Source organism: Anomaloglossus baeobatrachus, chromosome 5 (genome assembly GCF_048569485.1).
Source record: "Anomaloglossus baeobatrachus isolate aAnoBae1 chromosome 5, aAnoBae1.hap1, whole genome shotgun sequence".
Classification (NCBI taxonomy): Eukaryota; Metazoa; Chordata; class Amphibia; order Anura; family Aromobatidae; genus Anomaloglossus; species Anomaloglossus baeobatrachus.
This window is the reverse complement of record NC_134357.1, coordinates 40,580,745-40,600,109: the sequence shown is the minus strand read 5'-3', so window position 1 is coordinate 40,600,109 and position 19,365 is coordinate 40,580,745. Positions and strand designations below refer to the sequence as shown.

General features: G+C 51.6%; 1 protein-coding gene across 3 annotated transcripts in view; it reads right to left on the bottom strand.

The window, feature by feature from the left end:
* EDRF1 (erythroid differentiation regulatory factor 1) overlaps window positions 1–19,365 on the bottom strand; it is a 182,963-nt gene that overhangs the window by 73,133 nt on the left and 90,465 nt on the right. For all 3 annotated transcript variants that reach the window (XM_075348435.1, XM_075348437.1, XM_075348436.1), the window contains 3 exons: window positions 19,045–19,230; window positions 10,496–10,696; window positions 8,068–8,286 (listed from right to left, as the gene is read on the bottom strand). In XM_075348435.1, coding sequence (XP_075204550.1) covers window positions 8,068–8,286; window positions 10,496–10,696; window positions 19,045–19,230 — 606 coding nt within the window. The remainder of the gene's footprint in view (window positions 1–8,067; window positions 8,287–10,495; window positions 10,697–19,044; window positions 19,231–19,365) is intronic.

Below are 19,365 nucleotides of genomic sequence, written 5' to 3'. Positions count from 1 at the left end.
ATCAGATGAGAATGCATGTGTGGATGTATGCCTCCTGAACACAAAGCGATAAACTGGCTAGATCTGGTTCTCCAGGGGGTGTGTAAGCTCAGAGGAAGGAGCTACACTTTTGAGTGTAGTACTTTGTGTGTCCTCCGGAGGCAGAAGCTATACACCCGAATGTCTGGGTCTCCCATAGGAACGATGAAGAAAATTGCAAAAAAAGGATCTTAAAATAAAAAAAATCCTAACAAATGTTCCAAGTATTCTGCAAAAATCACCTTGTGTAAACCTACACGTACACTGCACTTATAAATCAACCCGGGTAGGCAAAGTTGTTTCTTTTTTTCGGTTTGCCATTACATACTCAATTTTTGTCACTTAAACATTTACCGCTGAATCCCGGCTTCAGGCTTTTAAAATGAAAAAAAAAGGGCTGAAATTGCAGGAAAATTGCAGAGAAAAATGTAAATTAAGAGGAAATAAATATAAGGTTTATCGGCATCAGAATCTTTAAAAAAAAATATGACTGCCCTGAAAATAACAGGGAAAATGTAAATTGCATTGCAGGAACTCCATTAACGAGCCCAACTACATGTGCAAAGGAACGAAGATCAGTAGTACATTGTAGCTTGCTGCGGGGGTTACAGGAGGACATGGCAGGAGCGTACGGAGCTTAGAAACTCGAGACGTCAACTTCTGGGGAAAGTTTTTGAGCCTTCGCTCAAGACTTGGGTTATTTGGTGCCTGTGAATATGATTGTTTCTAGGGGTTTGGCTTTTAAAGGGCGGGAAGATACGCAGGCATACCATCGCCGCATCCTCACATTCAGCTCCTATGGAATTGTTTAGAGGGAGGAATATACCGTATTTTCCGGCGCTGGGTCTTCTCTTATAGGGTGTATAATTACAGTCATCGCAAACAGGCTCACAGGACGCGCTAAGGGGTGTCACGGCGGGCGGCATTGATCTGCGGGCTGCGATGGTGTCTCGGCGGTGGGTGCATTGATCTGCGAGCTGCGATGGTGTCTCAGTGGCGGGTACATTGATCTGCGGGCTGCGATGGTGTCTCGGCGGCGGGTGCATTGATCGGTGGGCGGATGGGCTATGAGGGTGTCTCGGGTGTATTAAGCTGACTACCGGCTCCATTGAATCTCCTGCGGTTAACGCGATGAACTTCAAGAAAATGGCCGTGGAGGCGGCGCATGCGCAGATTGATGCAGTGGACTTAAAGAAAATGGCTGCGGAGTCCTATCTGCGCACGCGCAGCCTCAGTGGCCATTTTCTTGAAGTCCATCTCGTCAACCGCGGGCGATTCAATGGAGCTGGCAGTCAGCTCAGTGCACCTGCTGCTGAGACATCGCATCCTGTGACAGCTCCGAAAACTACCGGCCCGCACATCAATGGCACCCGCCGCGACACCCCCGAGATCCTGCCCCCTATGACCCAGCTTCACCACAGTCGCCCTGGTAAGCCATATCCGGGGGATTCAATTGCGCCCGCCGCGGCACCCTCAAGCGCGTCCTGTGACCCTGCCTCCTATGACGCCACTCCTCCTCCACCGTAACCCTGGTAAGCCATAAGCGGGAGATTCAGTTGAGCCTGCAGCTACACCCCTGAGCCCACAGTATCGCCTTCCTTTGTTGGAAGAGGGATAGACATACAGCGAGAATACCCCAAACTCTATATTTTCACTGGAAAAGTTGGAGGGTGGGGGTGGGGGGTGGGGGTTCGTCTTCTGCACTGGAAAATACGATATATTGGCTTTCTAATATTATCAGCTGCTAACAAATAATTCCGGTACCTTTACGCTAACATAGCACATGGTCATTGAGGGTCCGACTACTGGGACCACCAACGATACTGAGAAGTCGGATGTGGAGTTACAGCTTGTATTATACCTCAGAGCTGCATTTACAGTTCTGCAGGCTTCAACGCTAAGACCTCCCAGCACTACTTGCTGGCTTAGGCCGGTTTTACACATTCGGCATTTCGATGTTTTGCCGGATCCGGCACACTCCAGTACAGTGCAATACACTACAATGGCATCGCAGCAAACTCCGGTCACATAACAGCATGTGACCGGAGCTTGCCGCGATGCCATTGTACTGTACCGGAGTGTGACGGATCCGGCAAAGCAGCAAAACGCCGGATGTGGGAAACCGGCCTTAGTGTCAAGCCCTCCTGCATTACATGAGTGCAGCTATGCTAGATAGTAACAGTTTGCATACAGCTTGTTGCCTGGGAGGCCGACCACCGCTGCTGTCTAGCTTGTAAGCACTGTGTTGAAGCTGGACGGGATAAGGAGGCAACCGCGATCATGGTCAGCTTCAAAACAGCACTTACAAGCTCAATAAAAGCACTTGTTAGCGCTGAGGATATTCTGCATCTGATAATTACTCTGCATCTTCTCTCATCGGGAAAAAAAGAAAAAAATTAAGTTGTGTGTCCAATAGATGAGCCATGTCCCCTTCTCCTCCTGTGCACTCTCCAATGGCCTGGTTGTAAATTTTCTGCCTGCAGCAGGAGCCTCTCCCCTTTAACAAGGGTCACTCATTCACAGATGTGAGTGTATGCATTTTAGGACTATGTAGACTTACATTCTGTTTCAAGCTCCCTCCCTTACAGGTTTGCCCAACTTGATTATTTTTGTCTATATTACACATAAAATCCGTGTGTAAAGTTACTAGTAAGTAAAGAAGGGAATTTTGTTTACTTACCGTAAATTCCTTTTCTTCTAGCTCCAATTGGGAGACCCAGACAATTGGGTGTATAGCTATTGCCTCTGGAGGCCACACAAAGTATTACACTTAAAAGTGTAAGGCCCCTCCCCTTCTGGCTATACACCCCCAGTGGGATCACTGGCTCACCAGTTTTAGTGCCAAAGCAAGAAGGAGGAAAGCCAATAACTGGTTTAAAGACCAATTCAATCCGAGGAAACATCGGAGAACTGAACCATACCACATGAACAACATGTGTACCCGAAAAAACAGAAAAACCCCGAGAAAACAGGGCGGGTGCTGGGTCTCCCAATTGGAGCTAGAAGAAAAGGAATTTACGGTAAGTAAACAAAATTCCCTTCTTCTTTGTCGCTCCATTGGGAGACCCAGACAATTGGGATGTCCAAAAGCAATCCCTGGGTGGGTAAAAGAATACCTCATGATAGGGCCGTCAAACGGCCCTCTCCTACAGGTGGCCAACCGCCGCCTGAATGACTTATCTACCTAGGCTGGCGTCTGCCGAAGCGTAGGTATGCATCTGATAATGCTTGGTAAAAATAAGTAGACTCGACCAGGTGGGTGCCTGACACACCTGCTGAGCCGTAGCCTGGTGCCGTAATGCCCAGGATGCACCCACGGCTCTGGTAGAATGGGCCTTCGGCCTTGAGAGAACCAGAAGCCCAGTAGAACTGTAGGTTTCAAGAATTGGTTCCTCGAGCCCCCGAGCAAGGGTGGATCTGGAAGCTTGCGACTGTTTACGCCGACCAGCGACAAGGACAAAGAGTGCATCCGGGTGGCGCAGGAGCGCCATGCGGGAAGTAGAACCTGAGTGCTCTCACCAGAACCAACAGATGCAAATCTTTCTGAAATTGATGGACTGGACGAGGACACAAAGAAGGTGAGGTGATATCCTGATTGATATGAAAATGGGATACCACCTTAGGGAGAAATTCCGGAACCGGACGCAGAACTACCCTGTCCTGGTGAAGGACCAGGAAGGGAGTTTGTATGAGAGCGTTGCTAGCTCGGAAACCCTCCTAAGAGACGAGACCGTTACTAGAAGGCCACTTCCCGTGAAAAACGGGAAGGGAGACATCCTTCAAAGGCTCGAAAGGCGGCATCTGGAGAGCAATTAGAACCTTGTTCAGATCTCAGGGCTCTAACGGCCGCTTGTACGGAGTGCTGAGAAGACAAACTCCCCGTAGGAACGTGCGTACCTGAGGAAGTCGTCGTTTCTGAAAAAATACAGATAGCGCTGAGACTTGTCCCTAAAGGGAACTGAGCGACAACCCATTTTCCTACCTAGATTGCAGGAAGGAAGGAAACATAGACGATGCAACCGGCCAGGGAGAAACACCCTGCGCCGAGCACCGAGATAAGAACATCTTCCACGTCCTGTGGTCAATCTTGGCGGACGTTGGTATGCTAGCCTGTCTCATGTTGGCAACCACGTCCTGAGGTAATCCTGACGACACTAGGTTCCAGGACTCAATGCCACACCATCCGGTTGAGGGCCGTAGAATTCAAATGGAAGAATGGCCCTTGAGACAGCCAGTCTGATTGGTCTGGTAGTGCCCCCGGTTAGCCTACCGTGAGGCACCACAGAACCGAGTACCACAACATCCTCGGCCAATTTGTAGCGACGAGGATGGCGCGGCCGCAGTCGGTCTTGATCTAGCGCAGTACTCTGGGCAACAATGCCAGAGGTGGCACCTAAGGTAGCTGGAACTGCGACCAATGCTGAACTAAGGCGTTTGCCGCCAGAGCTCGATGATTGTGAAACCGTGCCATGAAGCTGGCACATTGTTGTTGTGCCGTGACGCCATTAGATCGACGTCCGGCCTCTGTCAGCGGCGCCAGATCTCCTGAAACCCGTCCGGGTGAGGAGACCATACTCTTTCGGCCACACCTCAGCGACTTAGGAAGTCAGCTTCCTAGTTTCCACACTTGGGATGTGAATTGTGGATATGGTGGATGCCGTGTCTTCCACCCACATCAGAACCTGCCGGACTTCCTGGAAGGCTTGCCGGTTGCGCGTTCTTCCTTGGTGGTTGATGTATGCCACCGCTGTGGAGCTGTCCGACTGAAGTCGGATATGCTTGCTTTCCAGCCGCTGTTGGAAGGATTGTAGGGCAAGATACACTGCTCTGTGTTCAAGAACATTGATCTGAAGAGTGGACTCTTGCTGAGTCCACGTACCCTGAGCGCTGTAGTGGAGAAAAACTGCTCCCCACCCTGATAGACTCGCGTCTGTCGTAACTATCGCCCAGGACGGGGATAGGAAGGACCTTCTTTTTGACCAAGAGGTGAGAAGAATCCACCACCGTAGAGATTCCTTGGCCGCCTGAGAAAGAACGACGACTCTGTTGAGGGACGTCGACTCCTCGTCCCATTGACGGAGAATGTCCCATTGTAGTGGACGCAGTAAAACTGCGCGAAAGGAACTGCCTCCATTGCTACCATCTTACGTAGGAAGTGCATGAGGCGTCTCAATGTGTGCGACTGGTTCTTAAAGAAGAGCTTGCAGCCCGTAGTGAATGCTGTTTGTCTAGCGGCAGCTTCACTATCGCTGAGAGAGTAAGAAACTCTATGCCTAGATATGTTATCGATAGGGTCGGGGTCGGATCTGACTTTAAAAAGTTGATGATCCACCCAAAACTCTAGAGAGTCTCCAGCGCAACGTTCGGGCAGTGTTGGCATGTTTCCTAAGAGAGTGCCTTGACAAGTAGATCGTCTAAATACGGGACCACAGAGTGACCCTGAGAGTGCAGGACTGTGACTACTGCTGCCCTGACCTTGGCGAAGACCAGTTGGACTGTCGCTAGCCGGAAGGTAGAGCTACGAACAGAGGGTGTTCGTCTCCTATAACGAAGCGTAGAAACGCTAGTGCTCTGGATCAATCGGCACGTGTGGATAAGCATCCTTGATGCCTAATGATGGTAGGAAATATCCTTGGGACCTTGAGGCGATGACATGGCGGAGGGATTCCATCCGGAACCGCCTGGTGTCCACGAGCTTGCTGAGCATTTTTAGATCCAGAACGGGACGGAACGGCCCGTTGTTATAGGTACCGCAAAGAATTTGGGGTAAAAACCGTGACCTTGTTCCTGAAGAGGAACGGGGGTCATCACTCTTTCTGCCTATAGAGTGCACCCTGTTTGCAGAAGAGCAGCGGCCCGGCCGGGAGGTGGAGAAATTCTGAAGAATCGAGTTGGAGGACGAGAAGTGAGCTCTATCCTGTACCCGTGAGACAGAATGTCTCACACTCAATGGTCATTGACCTATGGCAGCTAAATATCGCCAAGGCGGGAGAGCCTGCTACCGACCGAGGCCGCAAGTCATGAGGAAGCCGCCTCAGGGGACAGGGATAACGTGTATCCTAAGCCGTTTGGAGAAGCGCATATCTGGATAAGCGTGGTGTTCCTGGACTGCCTCTCTGAAGGCAGAGTGGTCCAGAAAAATACGTGAAGCTGACTCCTCCACTGGAGGAGCTGTGAGAAATAACCCACATTCTATAGATGGACGCTATAAAGATTATTTACTATGGCGTCACAATCAGGTGTATCCAGATTGAGAGCGGTCTCAGGATCAGAATCCTGAGCCGCTACTTCCGCCTCATTACACAGCGAGTCCTTCTGTTAGGACCCTGATGAAACCGAGGCCGCTCATAGCGAGCCCACTTAGGCTGTCTGGGACTGACGTCCGTGCAGAGCCGTGACTCTGGGATGCGTGTGACATTCCCGGAGCTGTTAGTTATTCACACTGAGGGGGGCCATGGATCAATGATTCAACAGTGCCCATATTGTGAGAGACATGTCCGGACTGCTAGGCTTCTAGTATCATAGCCATAGTCTCAGAAAAACTGTCAGTAAATACTGCAGACACCGTCCTCATCCCCTGGCCATTAGTGCATACAATGGGAGTCTATGTACCTGCCGGCCGTATAGCCGTACATGCTGTACCAGCTGTATAGAAAAACATGTGGTTCTGCACCTTTGTTTTACACAGAGAATATGCTGATAACTCCTCCGCATAATCCAGGAGGGTATATACAACGTGCGACCAAACAGTGCAATGTATATAGTACAAGCATATCTATAAGTGCACTTCTGCACTAGTGGGGTTAGCACCACAGGTGCTGCTTAACGCCTGTTACAGCGATTGTGTGACTATCAGAATGCCAGGGTCTTCCACACTTGTCTCTGTATTGTACAGAAACTGACACTAATGGCTGCCGGTGTCCTTGTAGAGAAGGAAGCCGTGGGCGTGCCTGAGAAAGTGCGGGAATCCGGATTCACAGTGCACACAGTGAGAGGGGTGGAGTATGCAAAACATACTCCAGCTCTCAGCTCTGCTCTATGCAGCGTCACGCCCCTACCCTGACTGTCAGGGCTATGGGCGGTAACGAAGGGAGACTAGGCCCAGAAGCCGGGGACTCGAGTTAACAGCGCGGCCGCCGTAAACGCGCGGGCCGCGCTGAAGTCCCCGGCGCACCACAAGTGCCAGCCGCGCCGCAGTTCCAGCAGCCGGCGCGACCGATTCATAGAAGTGGCCAGCGTCCCGCCCCTCTCCTGACTGGCAGGTCTGGGGGCGGGAACGAACGGAAGCAGGCCGCAAAAGCCGGGGACTCTAGTTATCAGCGCGGCCGCCGTAAAAGCGCGGGCCGCGCTGAAGTCCCCGGCGCACCACAAGTGCCAGCCGCGCCGCAGTCCCTGCGGCCGGCGCGACCAATTCCCATAAGTGAGCCTGCTTCAGCAAAGCTGAATGAGGCCATGGCACAGGCGCCGCAGCGCTGATGTCCCCCGGCGCACTACAACACCCAGCATGCTGCGGTGTGAGCGCCAAATGCACGGGGACACAGAGTACCTTGAGGAAGCAGGGCCATGTCCCTGATGTACTCCGCTCCATCCAGCATCTTCTCCAGGGGCTGTAGATGGAGCACGGTCTCAGTGCCTGGAGACCGGTAAATCCCACTTCACCCAGAGCCCTGTAAAAAGGGATGGGGAAGGAATCAGCATGTGGGCTCCTGCCGCCGTACCCGCAATGGGTACCTCAACCTTACAAACACCTCCGACATACAGTGGGGTGAGAAGGGAGCATGCTGGGGACACTATATGTGTCCTCTTTTCTTCCATCCGACATAGTCAGCAGCTGCTGCTGACTAAAAAGTGGAGCTATGCGTGGATGTGTTGCCTCCTTCGCACAAAGCACAAAACTGGTGAGCCAGTGATCCCACTGGGGGTGTATAGCCAGAAGGGGAGGGGCCTTACACTTTTAAGTGTAATACTTTGTGTGGCCTCCAGAGGCAATAGCTATACACCCCAATTGTCTGGGTCTCCCAATGGAGCGACAAAGAAAAGAGAACTTACCCGATCGCTCAGTCTGGAGGGCGGCTGCCTGGTTCATGTAAAACACTCCGATTTCATTGCGGATATTGCCCAGTCTCTTCAGGACCTGAGTCTGCTGCTCGGGGTTTTGGGTCTTGAGGTTTGTGACAATCAGGATGTCGTTGGCGGCTTCATAACATTTACAGCTGATGGAGAGCTGGCACTCCAAGTCAGTGATCAGGTCAGTGATAAAGGAAAACCCTGAAAGAAAGAAAGGTATAGATGGATTCATGGTCACCTCAGCTAGAAAAGTCCCTCAGCTGCTGCCCAGCCTCACCATAGGCACCTCAGCTGCGGCACGGCCTCACCATATGCACCTCAGCTGCGGCACAGCCTCACCATATGCACCTCAGATGGTGCACAGCCTCACCATAATGCACCTCAGATGGTGCACAGCTTCACCACATGCACCTCAGATGGTGCAAAGCCTCACCATAATGTACCTCAGATGGTGCACAGCTTCACCACATGCACCTCAGCTGCGGCACATACTCATCATATGCACCTCAGCTGCTGCACAGCGTCACCATATGCACCTCAGGTGCTGCACAGCGTCACCATATGCACCTCAGCTGCTGCACAGCGTCACCATATGCACCTCAGGTGCTGCACAGCGTCACCATATGCACCTCAGGTGCTGCACAGCGTCAACATATGCACCTCAGGTGCTGCACAGCGTCACCATATGCACCTCAGATGCTGCACAGCGTCACCATATGCACCTCAGGTGCTGCACAGCGTCACCATATGCACCTCAGGTGCTGCACAGCGTCACCATATGCACCTCAGGTGCTGCACAGCGTCACCATATGCACCTCAGGTGCTGCACAGCGTCACCATATGCACCTCAGGTGCTGCACAGCGTCACCATATGCACCTCAGGTGCTGCACAGCGTCACCATATGCACCTCAGGTGCTGCACAGCGTCACCATATGCACCTCAGGTGCTGCACAGCGTCACCATATGCACCTCAGGTGCTGCACAGCGTCACCATATGCACCTCAGGTGCTGCACAGCGTCACCATATGCACCTCAGGTGCTGCACAGCGTCACCATATGCACCTCAGGTGCTGCACAGCGTCACCATATGCACCTCAGGTGCTGCACAGCGTCACCATATGCACCTCAGGTGCTGCACAGCGTCACCATATGCACCTCAGGTGCTGCACAGCGTCACCATATGCACCTCAGGTGCTGCACAGCGTCACCATATGCACCTCAGGTGCTGCACAGCGTCACCATATGCACCTCAGGTGCTGCACAGCGTCACCATATGCACCTCAGGTGCTGCACAGCGTCACCATATGCACCTCAGGTGCTGCACAGCGTCACCATATGCACCTCAGGTGCTGCACAGCGTCAACATATGCACCTCAGGTGCTGCACAGCGTCAACATATGCACCTCAGGTGCTGCACAGCGTCACCATATGCACCTCAGCTGCTGCACAGTGTCACCATATGCACCTCAGCTGCTGCAGAGCCTCACTATGTGCCCCGCACCTCATTTATTGCAGAGCCTCGCAACAGGCACAGTCTCAATAGATGCACCTCAGCTGCGGCACAGCCTCACCATATGCACCTCAGCTGTGGCACAGCCTCATCATATGCACCTCAGCTGCTGCAGAGCCTCACCATATGCACCTCAGCTGCTGCACAGCCTCACCATATGCACCTCAGCTGCTGCACAGCCTCATCATATGCACCTCAGCTGCTGCAGAGCCTCACCATATGCACCTCAGCTGCTGCACAGCCTCACCATATGCACCTCACACCTCATTTATTGCAGAGCCTCACAACAGGCACAGTCTCAATAGATGCAACACAGATGCAGCAGATAATCATAATACACACCTTTCCAATTGCCATTTGTATATCCTACCAGCTAGAGAGAACAAAGGGTCAGATAATGGGCGGCACGGTGGCTCAGTGGTTAGCACTGCAGTCTTGCAGCGCTGGGGTCCTGGGTTCAATTCCCACCAAAGGACACCATCTGCAAGGAGTTTGTATGTTCTCCCCGTGTTTGCGTGGGTTTCCTCCGGTTTCCTCCCCCACTCCAAAAACATACAGTTAGGGACCTTAGATTGTGAGCCCCAATGGGGACAGTGTTGCCAATATATGTAAAGTCCTATGGAATTAATAGCGCTATATAAATGAATAAATTAATTATTATTATTATTATAACGGCAGACAAAATAATTGCAGATTTGCCAGACTTTTTATAGCACCTCATTACTGCCTCTGCAAGGCGTTTTTTTTTTTGCAAAGTTTGTGATTCTCCAAGTTTGCTTTTTAATGGGCCATTTATTAGGTGCAGCTAATTCCCACTAGATCTTCCACTGTGGGAAAAGCACATTAGAGTGGAAGAGGTTATACATTAGAAATAGTGAGGAGACGCCGGCAAAACTCACCTTCACAGCTGGACTCCCTGTGCAGACTGTGCAGAATCTCCTGATCGTCCCTCGTCTGATAATTATATTCCTCGAAGTAGGCGGCTCGATTGCCGGCGTTCTGGGCCAGCATGAGCTGGATGTCTCCGCAGAGGGCGAGATACTGACAGAGCAGCAGCATCACTTCCGGAACTTGGTTAGTACATAGGCAGCTGTAAGCATCTAGCGAGGAGGAGAGAGAGAAAAGCTGCATTGTCAATCTACATCTTAATACAAAAAGAAGATTTTGGGTACTCACTGTTCATTGTAATTTGCCTGAAGAAGGAGCCTTGATGCTGTGAAAGCTTGCCAATATCATTTTTCTGGTTAGCCTATAAAAGGTATCCGTTCTAAAATACTTTTGTCATTCTTGGGACATAGTATTTCAATATATTTTTCTAGCTAAGACCTCTTTCACACGTTTGTGAAAAACCACGCACGTTTTTTCACGGACGTGTCAGAGGTGCGTTTTGCCCTCCGTGAGCCGTGTTTATGGCACTACATGTGTTCTCCGTGTGTTATCCGTGAAAACACACGGAGAACGGGAACTTTCTGCTCACCTGTCCCTGGCGTTGCTGTCCGTGGTGCTGATGTACGGTCTCCGGTCCTGCCGACTCCCCGCTGCTGCTGCTGCTTCCGACCGCAGTGAAGTGAATATGCAATGAGCATAATGAGCGGCGGTTGGAAGCAAGTGACAGCAGCGGCAGAGACAGCAGCGCTGGAGAAGGTGAGTAAAGTTTTTTTTTTTTATTTTCTCAAACACGTGTGTTTTCTCTGGCGCGTGTCACACGGAACACCTCCGTGTGGTCCGTTTGCGTTCCGTGTGACACCCGTGATGCGGGAGGAAAACTGACCTGTTGACGTGTGGAGCACACGGACACACGTATGCTCCACACGTACACGGTCCATGGCAGAACACGCACGTGAGCGAAGACCCATTGATTTTAATGGGTCTACGTGTGCCCGTGTCTCCGGTACGTGAGGAAAAGGACCAAAGACGTACCAGAGACAAGGACGTGTGAATGAGGCCTAGCACAGTACCACAATATTACCTTGTATTGCACAGGGTACTCATTTTGAAATCTTTTTTAGATCTTTCATTAGGGGACACCTGTAACCATGTTGTGTGCTGCTGCTACCAGGCAAGAAAAAAGTGATTGTATACTACTAAGGAGCAAACGTTTTTGCATCGTGCCAGCCTCCTAGCAGCAGCATACACCTATGGTTTTCTGTTACCCCCAATGACGCAACAGAGAAATTGTGGCATCAGCACTGTCCCTAAATGACTAAATCCATTCATATCCGGCTGAGCGAGTAGACTGGTATGGGATGTACACCCAGCACTACTGGCATTCTGGAGCTGGGCGAAGGTGGGGAGGGGGGGGGATTGGTATCTTGTTTCTAAGTTTTGTGCAATCTGTCTTTGCTCAGGGTCCCAATATTCACATTAAAAAGGGGGCTTTCCACTACAATTAGGATAGTTCACCAGTATCGGATCAGGGGGGCCAGATCTCCATCAATCAACTACTATCATCTCAGGTGTCAGCCGGATATACACAGTATAGGGAGCAAGACACAAATGCTCCATACAATGTTTTGCAGCTGATGCTCAGCTCCTAATGAAGAGAATAGCGTGACCTCCGATTGAAACTAGTGTATACCCCCATCCCTAAAGTTATATTTATTAGTTCACTTGATGCTTGCAGAGAGATTTGCCACTTATGATAAGAAAAGTCCTCAATTATAAAAAGGCAGCTGGTGTAGATTCAGATTAAATAAATACACGAAGGGGAAAAAAATCCTAAAACGATATTACTCCGTAATCTGAATCATGGCGTTGGACTGCAGAGGATTTGAGGATTTACAAAGTGAGATGCCATGATTTCACCTGTAGATTTATCACAATTCAACATGGATAATTGATATGCTGGTAGCTGCCATGGTATTGGGTCAGAATCTTTATATAAAAAAAAAAAAAAAAAAAAAAAAAAAAGGATTTTTGGTACTCACCATAAAAATTCCTCTTGTAGCAATTATTGAAGGACAAAAAAAAACCATGGGTAATATTCTGCCACGAAGGCTGATACCTCTCAGAAAAAGACAGTCTCCACCCCAATAGCCAACAAGCAGCCATTCAGTTAGTACAAAAACAATAGGAGCGAAACAAAAGACCACTCAACCAAGGGAAAGTTCTGTGACCACCAATGACTGCTAAATATTTTATTTCAAGTACCAAAAATCCTCTTTTTAGGGCATTTCATTGGTGGGACACAGAATCCATGGTACGTCCTATCTCAGAATAGCGATGTGTCGACAGACCACGCGTAGGTTGTTGTGGAGGAGCCGAATTTTTTTTCTAAAAAGTAGCCTTAGCATCTGCCTCCAAGTAACAGAATATTACCCATGGTTTCTACATCCCCTTATGAAGTGCCTGAAAAAAAGAGAATTTTGTTTACTTACCGTAAATTCTTTTTCTTATAGTTCCGTATTGGGAGACCCAGACCATGGGTGTATAGCATCTGCCTCCGGAGGACACACAAAGTACTACACTAAAAAGTGTAGCTCCTCCCTCTGAGCTTATACACCCCCTGGTGAGCAGACCCAGCCAGTTTAGTGCAAAAGCTGAAGGAGAATAGCCACCCACAAGCAGAACAGAGCAAGAGCCGGAACAACCGGAGACTCTGTCCTCGACAACAGCCGGTGAGAACACACGGAACAAGAAAAAATTGCCAACAGGCAACAGGGAGGGTGCTGGGTCTCCCAATACGGAACTATAAGAAAAAGAATTTACGGTAAACAAAATTCTCTTTTTCTTTATCGTTCCTTTGGGAGACCCAGACCATGGGGTTCCAAAGCAGTCCCTGGGTGGGAAATAAACAGAATAAACTAAGAAGTAGGCAGAACCTAACTTCACAAATGGGTGACAGCCGCCTGAAGGATGCGTCTGCCCAAGCTCGCATCTGCCGAAGCATGAGCATGCACTTGGTAGTGCTTCGAAAAGTTATGCAGGCTAGTCCAAGTGGCAGCCTGACAGACTTGCTGAGCCGTAGCCTGGTGCCTAAAAGCCCAAGAGGCACCGACCGCTCTGGTCGAATGTGCCTTGATCCCCGGCGGGGGAGGCACCTGAGTACTCTGGTAGGCGTCCGAAATGGTCGATCTAATCCAACGGGCTAAGGTCGGCTTAGAAGCAGAGAGACCCTTGCGCCGACCTGTGGTTAGCACAAAAAGAGAAGTGCACCGCCTAAGTGCAGCGGTGCAAGACACATAGATCCGGAGAGCACCCACCAGATCCAGAGTATGCAGCGCTTTTTCAAAGCGATGAACAGGAGCCGGACAAAAAGGAAGGTAGGGTAATGTCCTGGTTAAGGTGGAAAGGAGAGACCACCTTAGGAAGAAAGTCCGGAGACGGACGGAGAACCACCTTGTCTTGATGAAAAAACAAAAAAGGTGACTACGAAGAGAGCGCAGCCAAATCAGAGACTCTCCTGAGGGAAGTAATGGCCACCAGAAAGGACACTTTCTGTGAAAGACGATACAAGGAAACTTCCCTAAGAGGCTCAAAGGGGGGTTTCTGCAAAACCGTGAGAACCAAATTAAGGTCCCAGGGATCCAAGGGCCGCCGGTAAGGCGGAATGATGTGAGACGCGCCCTGCATGAAGGTGCGGACCTGAGCCAGCCGAGCGAGACGCCACTGTAACAGAACAGACAGAGCTGAGACTTGTCCCTTGAGAGAATTGAGGGACAGACCTAGCTGCAGACCGGACTGTAGAAAAGACAGAAGTGTCGGCAAGGAGAAAGGCCAAGGAGGATGGTCGGTAGAGCGACACCAGGATAGGAAAATTCTCCAAGTCCTGTGATAGATATTAGCGGAGGAAGACTTACGGGCCCGAGTCATAGTGGAGATGACTTCAGGAGGAATACCAGAAGCCGTCAAAATCCAGGACTCAAAAGCCACGCCGTCAATTTGAGAGCCGCAGCATTCAGGCGGAAAAACGGACCTTGCGAGAGAAGATCTGGACGGTCCGGGAGATGCCACGGCATCTCTACGGACAGATGGAGCAGGTCTGGATACCAAGCTTGCCTGGGCCAGTCCGGTGCAATGAGGATGACTCGACAGCCCTCCATTCTGATCTTGCGCAGGACTCTGGGCAAGAGAGCTAGAGGGGGAAATACATAGGACAGACGAAACTGGGACCAGTCTTTAACCAGAGCGTCCGCGGCGAAGGCCTGAGGATCGTGGGAGCGAGCCACGTAAACAGGAACTTTGTTGTTGTGACGGGATGCCATTAGGTCCACGTCCGGAGTGCCCCATTTGCGGCAGATTGACTGAAACACTGCCGGGTGCAGGGACCACTCGCCACCGTCCACGGTTTGACGGCTGAGATAATCTGCCTCCCAGTTTTCCACGCCTGGGATGTGAACTGCGGATATGGTGGACTTGGAGTCCTCCGTCCATTGAAGGATGTGTTGTACCTCCAACATTGCCAGGCGGCTGCGTGTCCCGCCTTGGTGATTGATGTAGGCAACCGCTGTCGCGTTCTCTGACTGGACTCGGATGTGCTTGCCCGCCAACAGGTGGTGAAAAGCTAGGAGAGCTAGGAGCACGGCTCTGGTTTCCAGCACATTGATTGAAAGGGCTGACTCGGACGGAGTCCAAGTGCCCTGCGCTCTGTGGTGGAGACATACCGCTCCCCAGCCGGATAGACTGGCATCCGTGGTGAGGATCACCCAGGACGGGGCCAGGAAGGAGCGCCCCTGGGACAGAGAGAGGGGCCGAAGCCACCACTGAAGAGAGCTCCTGGTCTGTGGCGACAGAGCCACTAGCCTGTGTAAGGAAGAAGGCCGCTTGTCCCAACAGCGGAGAATGTCCAGCTGCAGGGGGCGCAGATGGAACTGGGCAAAGGGGACAGCTTCCATTGACGCCACCATTTGACCCAGCACCTGCATCAGACGCCTGAGGGTATAACGGCGGGGCCTCAGCAGAGAGCGCACTGCCAGTTGGAGGGACTGCTGTTTGACTAAGGGCAACTTCACAAGTGCCGGCAAAGTCTCGAACTGCATGCCTAGGTACGTGAGACTCTGGGTCGGAGTCAGGGTGGATTTGGGCAGATTGACCAGCCACCCGAATTGGGCTAGAGTGGCGAGAGTGAGCGAGACACTCCGCTGACAGTCTGCGCTGGATGAAGCCTTGACTAGAAGGTCGTCCAGGTAAGGGATCACTGCCAACCCCTGTAGGTGCAGAACCGCAATCACTGCAGCCATGACCTTGGTGAATACCCGAGGGGCTGTGGCCAGCCCGAAGGGGAGAGCCACAAATTGGAAATGATCTTCTCCGATTGCAAAACGTAACCAACGCTGGCGTGAGACTGCAATTGGCACATGCAGATAGGCGTCTCTGATGTCGATGGACGCCAGGAAATCCCCTTGGGTCATTGAGGCAATGACTGATCGCAGAGACTCCATGCGAAAGTGCCGCACCTGAACATGCTTGTTGAGAAGCTTGAGATCCAGGATGGGCCGGAAAGTACCGTCCTTTTTGGGGACTAGGAAGAGATTTGAGTAGAAACCTCTGAACCGTTCCCGGGCGGGCACCGGTACAATTACTCCGTTGGCCTGCAAGGATGCCACGGCCTGTGAGAAGGCGGCGCCTTGGAGCAGGGGGGGTTGAGAGAAAAAATCTGTTTGGCGGACTGGAAGAAAATTCTATCCTGTAGCCGTGGGAGATGATATCTCTCACCCACTGATCGGAGACGTGTTGAAACCAAGCGTCGCCAAAGTGGGAGAGCCTGCCACCGACCAAGGACGTTGCTGGAGCGGGCAGATAGTCACGAGGAGGCTGCCTTAGTGGCAGCACCTCCTGCCGTCTTCTGTGGACGCGCTTTTGGGCGCCAGTTGGATTTCTGGTCCTTGGCTGAGTTAGTGGACGAGGCCGAAGGCTTAGAGGACGACCAGTTGGAGGAACGAAAGGAGCGAAACCTCGACTGATTCCTACCCTGGGCAGGTTTCCTGGCTTTGGTTTGTGGCATGGAAGTACTCTTCCCGCCAGTAGCTTCCTTAATAATTTCATCCAGCTGTTCTCCGAAAAGCCGGGACCCAGCAAAAGGGAGCCCAGCAAGGTACTTCTTAGAAGAAGCATCTGCCTTCCACTCTCGAAGCCACAAGATCCTGCGGATAGCGAGGGAATTAGCCGAAGCCACCGCAGTGCGGTGAGAAGCCTCCAGCATGGCAGACATGGCATAGGATGAAAAAGCTGAAGCTTGGGAAGTCAATGCAACCATTTCGGGCATAGATTCCCTGGAGAGGGAATGCATCTCCTCTAGAGAAGCAGATATGGCTTTGAGAGCCCACACTGCTGCAAAAGTCGGGAAAAACGAGGCCCCCGCCGCTTCATATACGGATTTGGCCAGAAGGTCAATCTGGCGGTCAGTGGAATCCTTAAGGGAGGTGCCATCAGCCACCGACACAACAGTCCGGGCTGAGAGCCTAGACACTGGGGGGTCTACCTTTGGGGACTGAGCCCACTCCTTGACCACCTCAGGTGGAAAGGCAAAACGGTCATCAGAACCACGCTTCGGGAAGCGTTTGTCAGGACAGGCCCTGGGCTTGGACACAGCGGCCTGAAAACTGGAGTGGTTAAAGAACACACTCTTTGCCCTCTTAGGCGAGGTAAAGTGGTGCTTTTCTGCCAGAGGGGGTTGCTCCTCTGATACTGGCGGATTGAGATCCAGTACAGAATTAATAGAAGCAATCAAGTCACTAAGATCTGAGTCAGTTTCGGACAGATCAATGGGGTACATGGAGTTAGCCTCCGAGCCCCCTGTAAAGGCATCCTCCTCATCCTGCTAGTCCGCTCTTTAATCAGAGCCGCGGGAGGAGGAAGGAGAGGGAACCCTACGTCTCTTTTTAGGAGGACGGGGTCTGGGACCTGATTATGAATCCTCTGTGAGCTCCGGTCCTGAGAGAGCCCTAGCAGCAGAGGCACCCTGTGAGGGGGGCTGATGCATATTCAGCGAAGTCCTGGACAGAAGTCCCATGGACTCAGCAAAAGACTGGGAGATAGACCTAGAAAAGGATTCTACCCAGGCCGGGGGCTCAGCCACAGGAGCAGGAGCAGCCTGAGAGACCACTGGGGGAGAGACTCCAGGCTGTGGCACCGCCAAGGTAGAGCAGGCATCACAATGTGGATAGGTGCTCGGCTCAGGCAGCAGGAGCTTACATGCAGCGCATACAGAGTAAAGCTTTGGAGCCTTGCTCCTCGTGAGAGACATGCTGCTGGAGTGGGGGCTCTGCCAGAGAATGAACCCCAGAGAGTATATCAGAGGTCCACAACCAGAGCCGGTTGTGGCTTACCAGACCGCTGTGCAGAGCGGTGTTGTGTGCCCTCCAGATCCCGAAGCCCGGACCCCCAAACACAGCACCTCAGCAGGGATGCAGAACGCAGACCAACGCTGAGAGAACTCTGAGAAAATGGCCACCGGAGCGAAGAGAGGGGGCGGGACTTACATGAAGAGCGGGATCTGGAGAGCCATAGAGACCTACAGGGAAGGAGATACGCACAGCAGTGGGGAGTGTCCCTCCCCTGTGCAGAACGGCCGCCGGGAGGAGCCGCGCTGTCCCTCTGCATGAGTGACATGCTAGGGCAGTGAAACGAAACTAGACCTCCGGCGAAGCCGGGGCCTAAATTTGAGCGGCGAGGCCGACACGCAGGCACCATCGGCACGGTTCTCGGGCAACAGCTAGAGAACCCGCCGGAAATGTCAGAAAATACAATAAGCACACTCTCCCCCAACAATAAAGCACAGGGACCCCCAAATGTAAACGTCTCAGGTACTTAGCTGCTGAGACGCAGGGCCATGTCCCTGGGGATGAGTGCTCCGGTCCAGCAGGGTCCTGAAGGGCTGCGGATGGAGACCGGTCTCCTGCCAGGCATGGAGACCGTGCTGGCTCCCACTTCAAGCCAGAGCCCAGGAGGGATGGTGAAGGAGCACGGCATGTAAGGCTCCAGCCTAGGAAATCAACCTTACAACACCGCCGACACAGTGGGGTGAGAAGGGACATGCCGGGGGTCCAGACGTAGACCCACAGTTCTTCAAACTCATTCCAAAAGGGAAAAATCATATGAGAATGCATGTGTGGATGTATGCCTCCTGAACACAAAGCGATAAACTGGCTGGGTCTGCTCACCAGGGGGTGTATAAGCTCAGAGGGAGGAGCTACACTTTTTAGTGTAGTACTTTGTGTGTCCTCCGGAGGCAGAAGCTAAACACCCATGGTCTGGGTCTCCCAAAGGAACGATAAAGAAAACTACTTTACTAATCACACATCACTTTCTGAACCGGCGGTTTTGGATACCGCTATGCAAAAAAAAAAAAAAAATGCACATGGCTTCGCAGTGAAAAAATAAAGGGATGTGTTTCGTAGGTATTTTTTTTTATGTGTTTGAGGTCAGTTCAGTTCAACGGCACAAATTGCCACCACCTGCCAAAAAGGCCGAGCGTGTGTACCCGCACAAGGAACAGGCAGCGACTTACCATAACACTGTAAGGCCAGCTTGACGTATCGCAAGGCTCGGCCATATTTCTGCAGGCTCATTGCAGCGTCTGAGAGCACATAATATGCTTTGGAGGCTTTAATAATCAGCTGTAGCTTCATCTTGAACTGCCAGGAGCTGGGGACGATGCCGGATCGGCTGGAGCACTGGTTATCAGAACTTTCCACTAAACCGGAGAAGAAAATGAAGGGAATTTTGTTACTTACCGTAAATTCCTTTTCTTCTAGCTCTTATTGGGAGACCCAGACGATTGGGGTATAGCTACTGCCCTCTGGAGGCCACACAAAGCACTACATCAAAA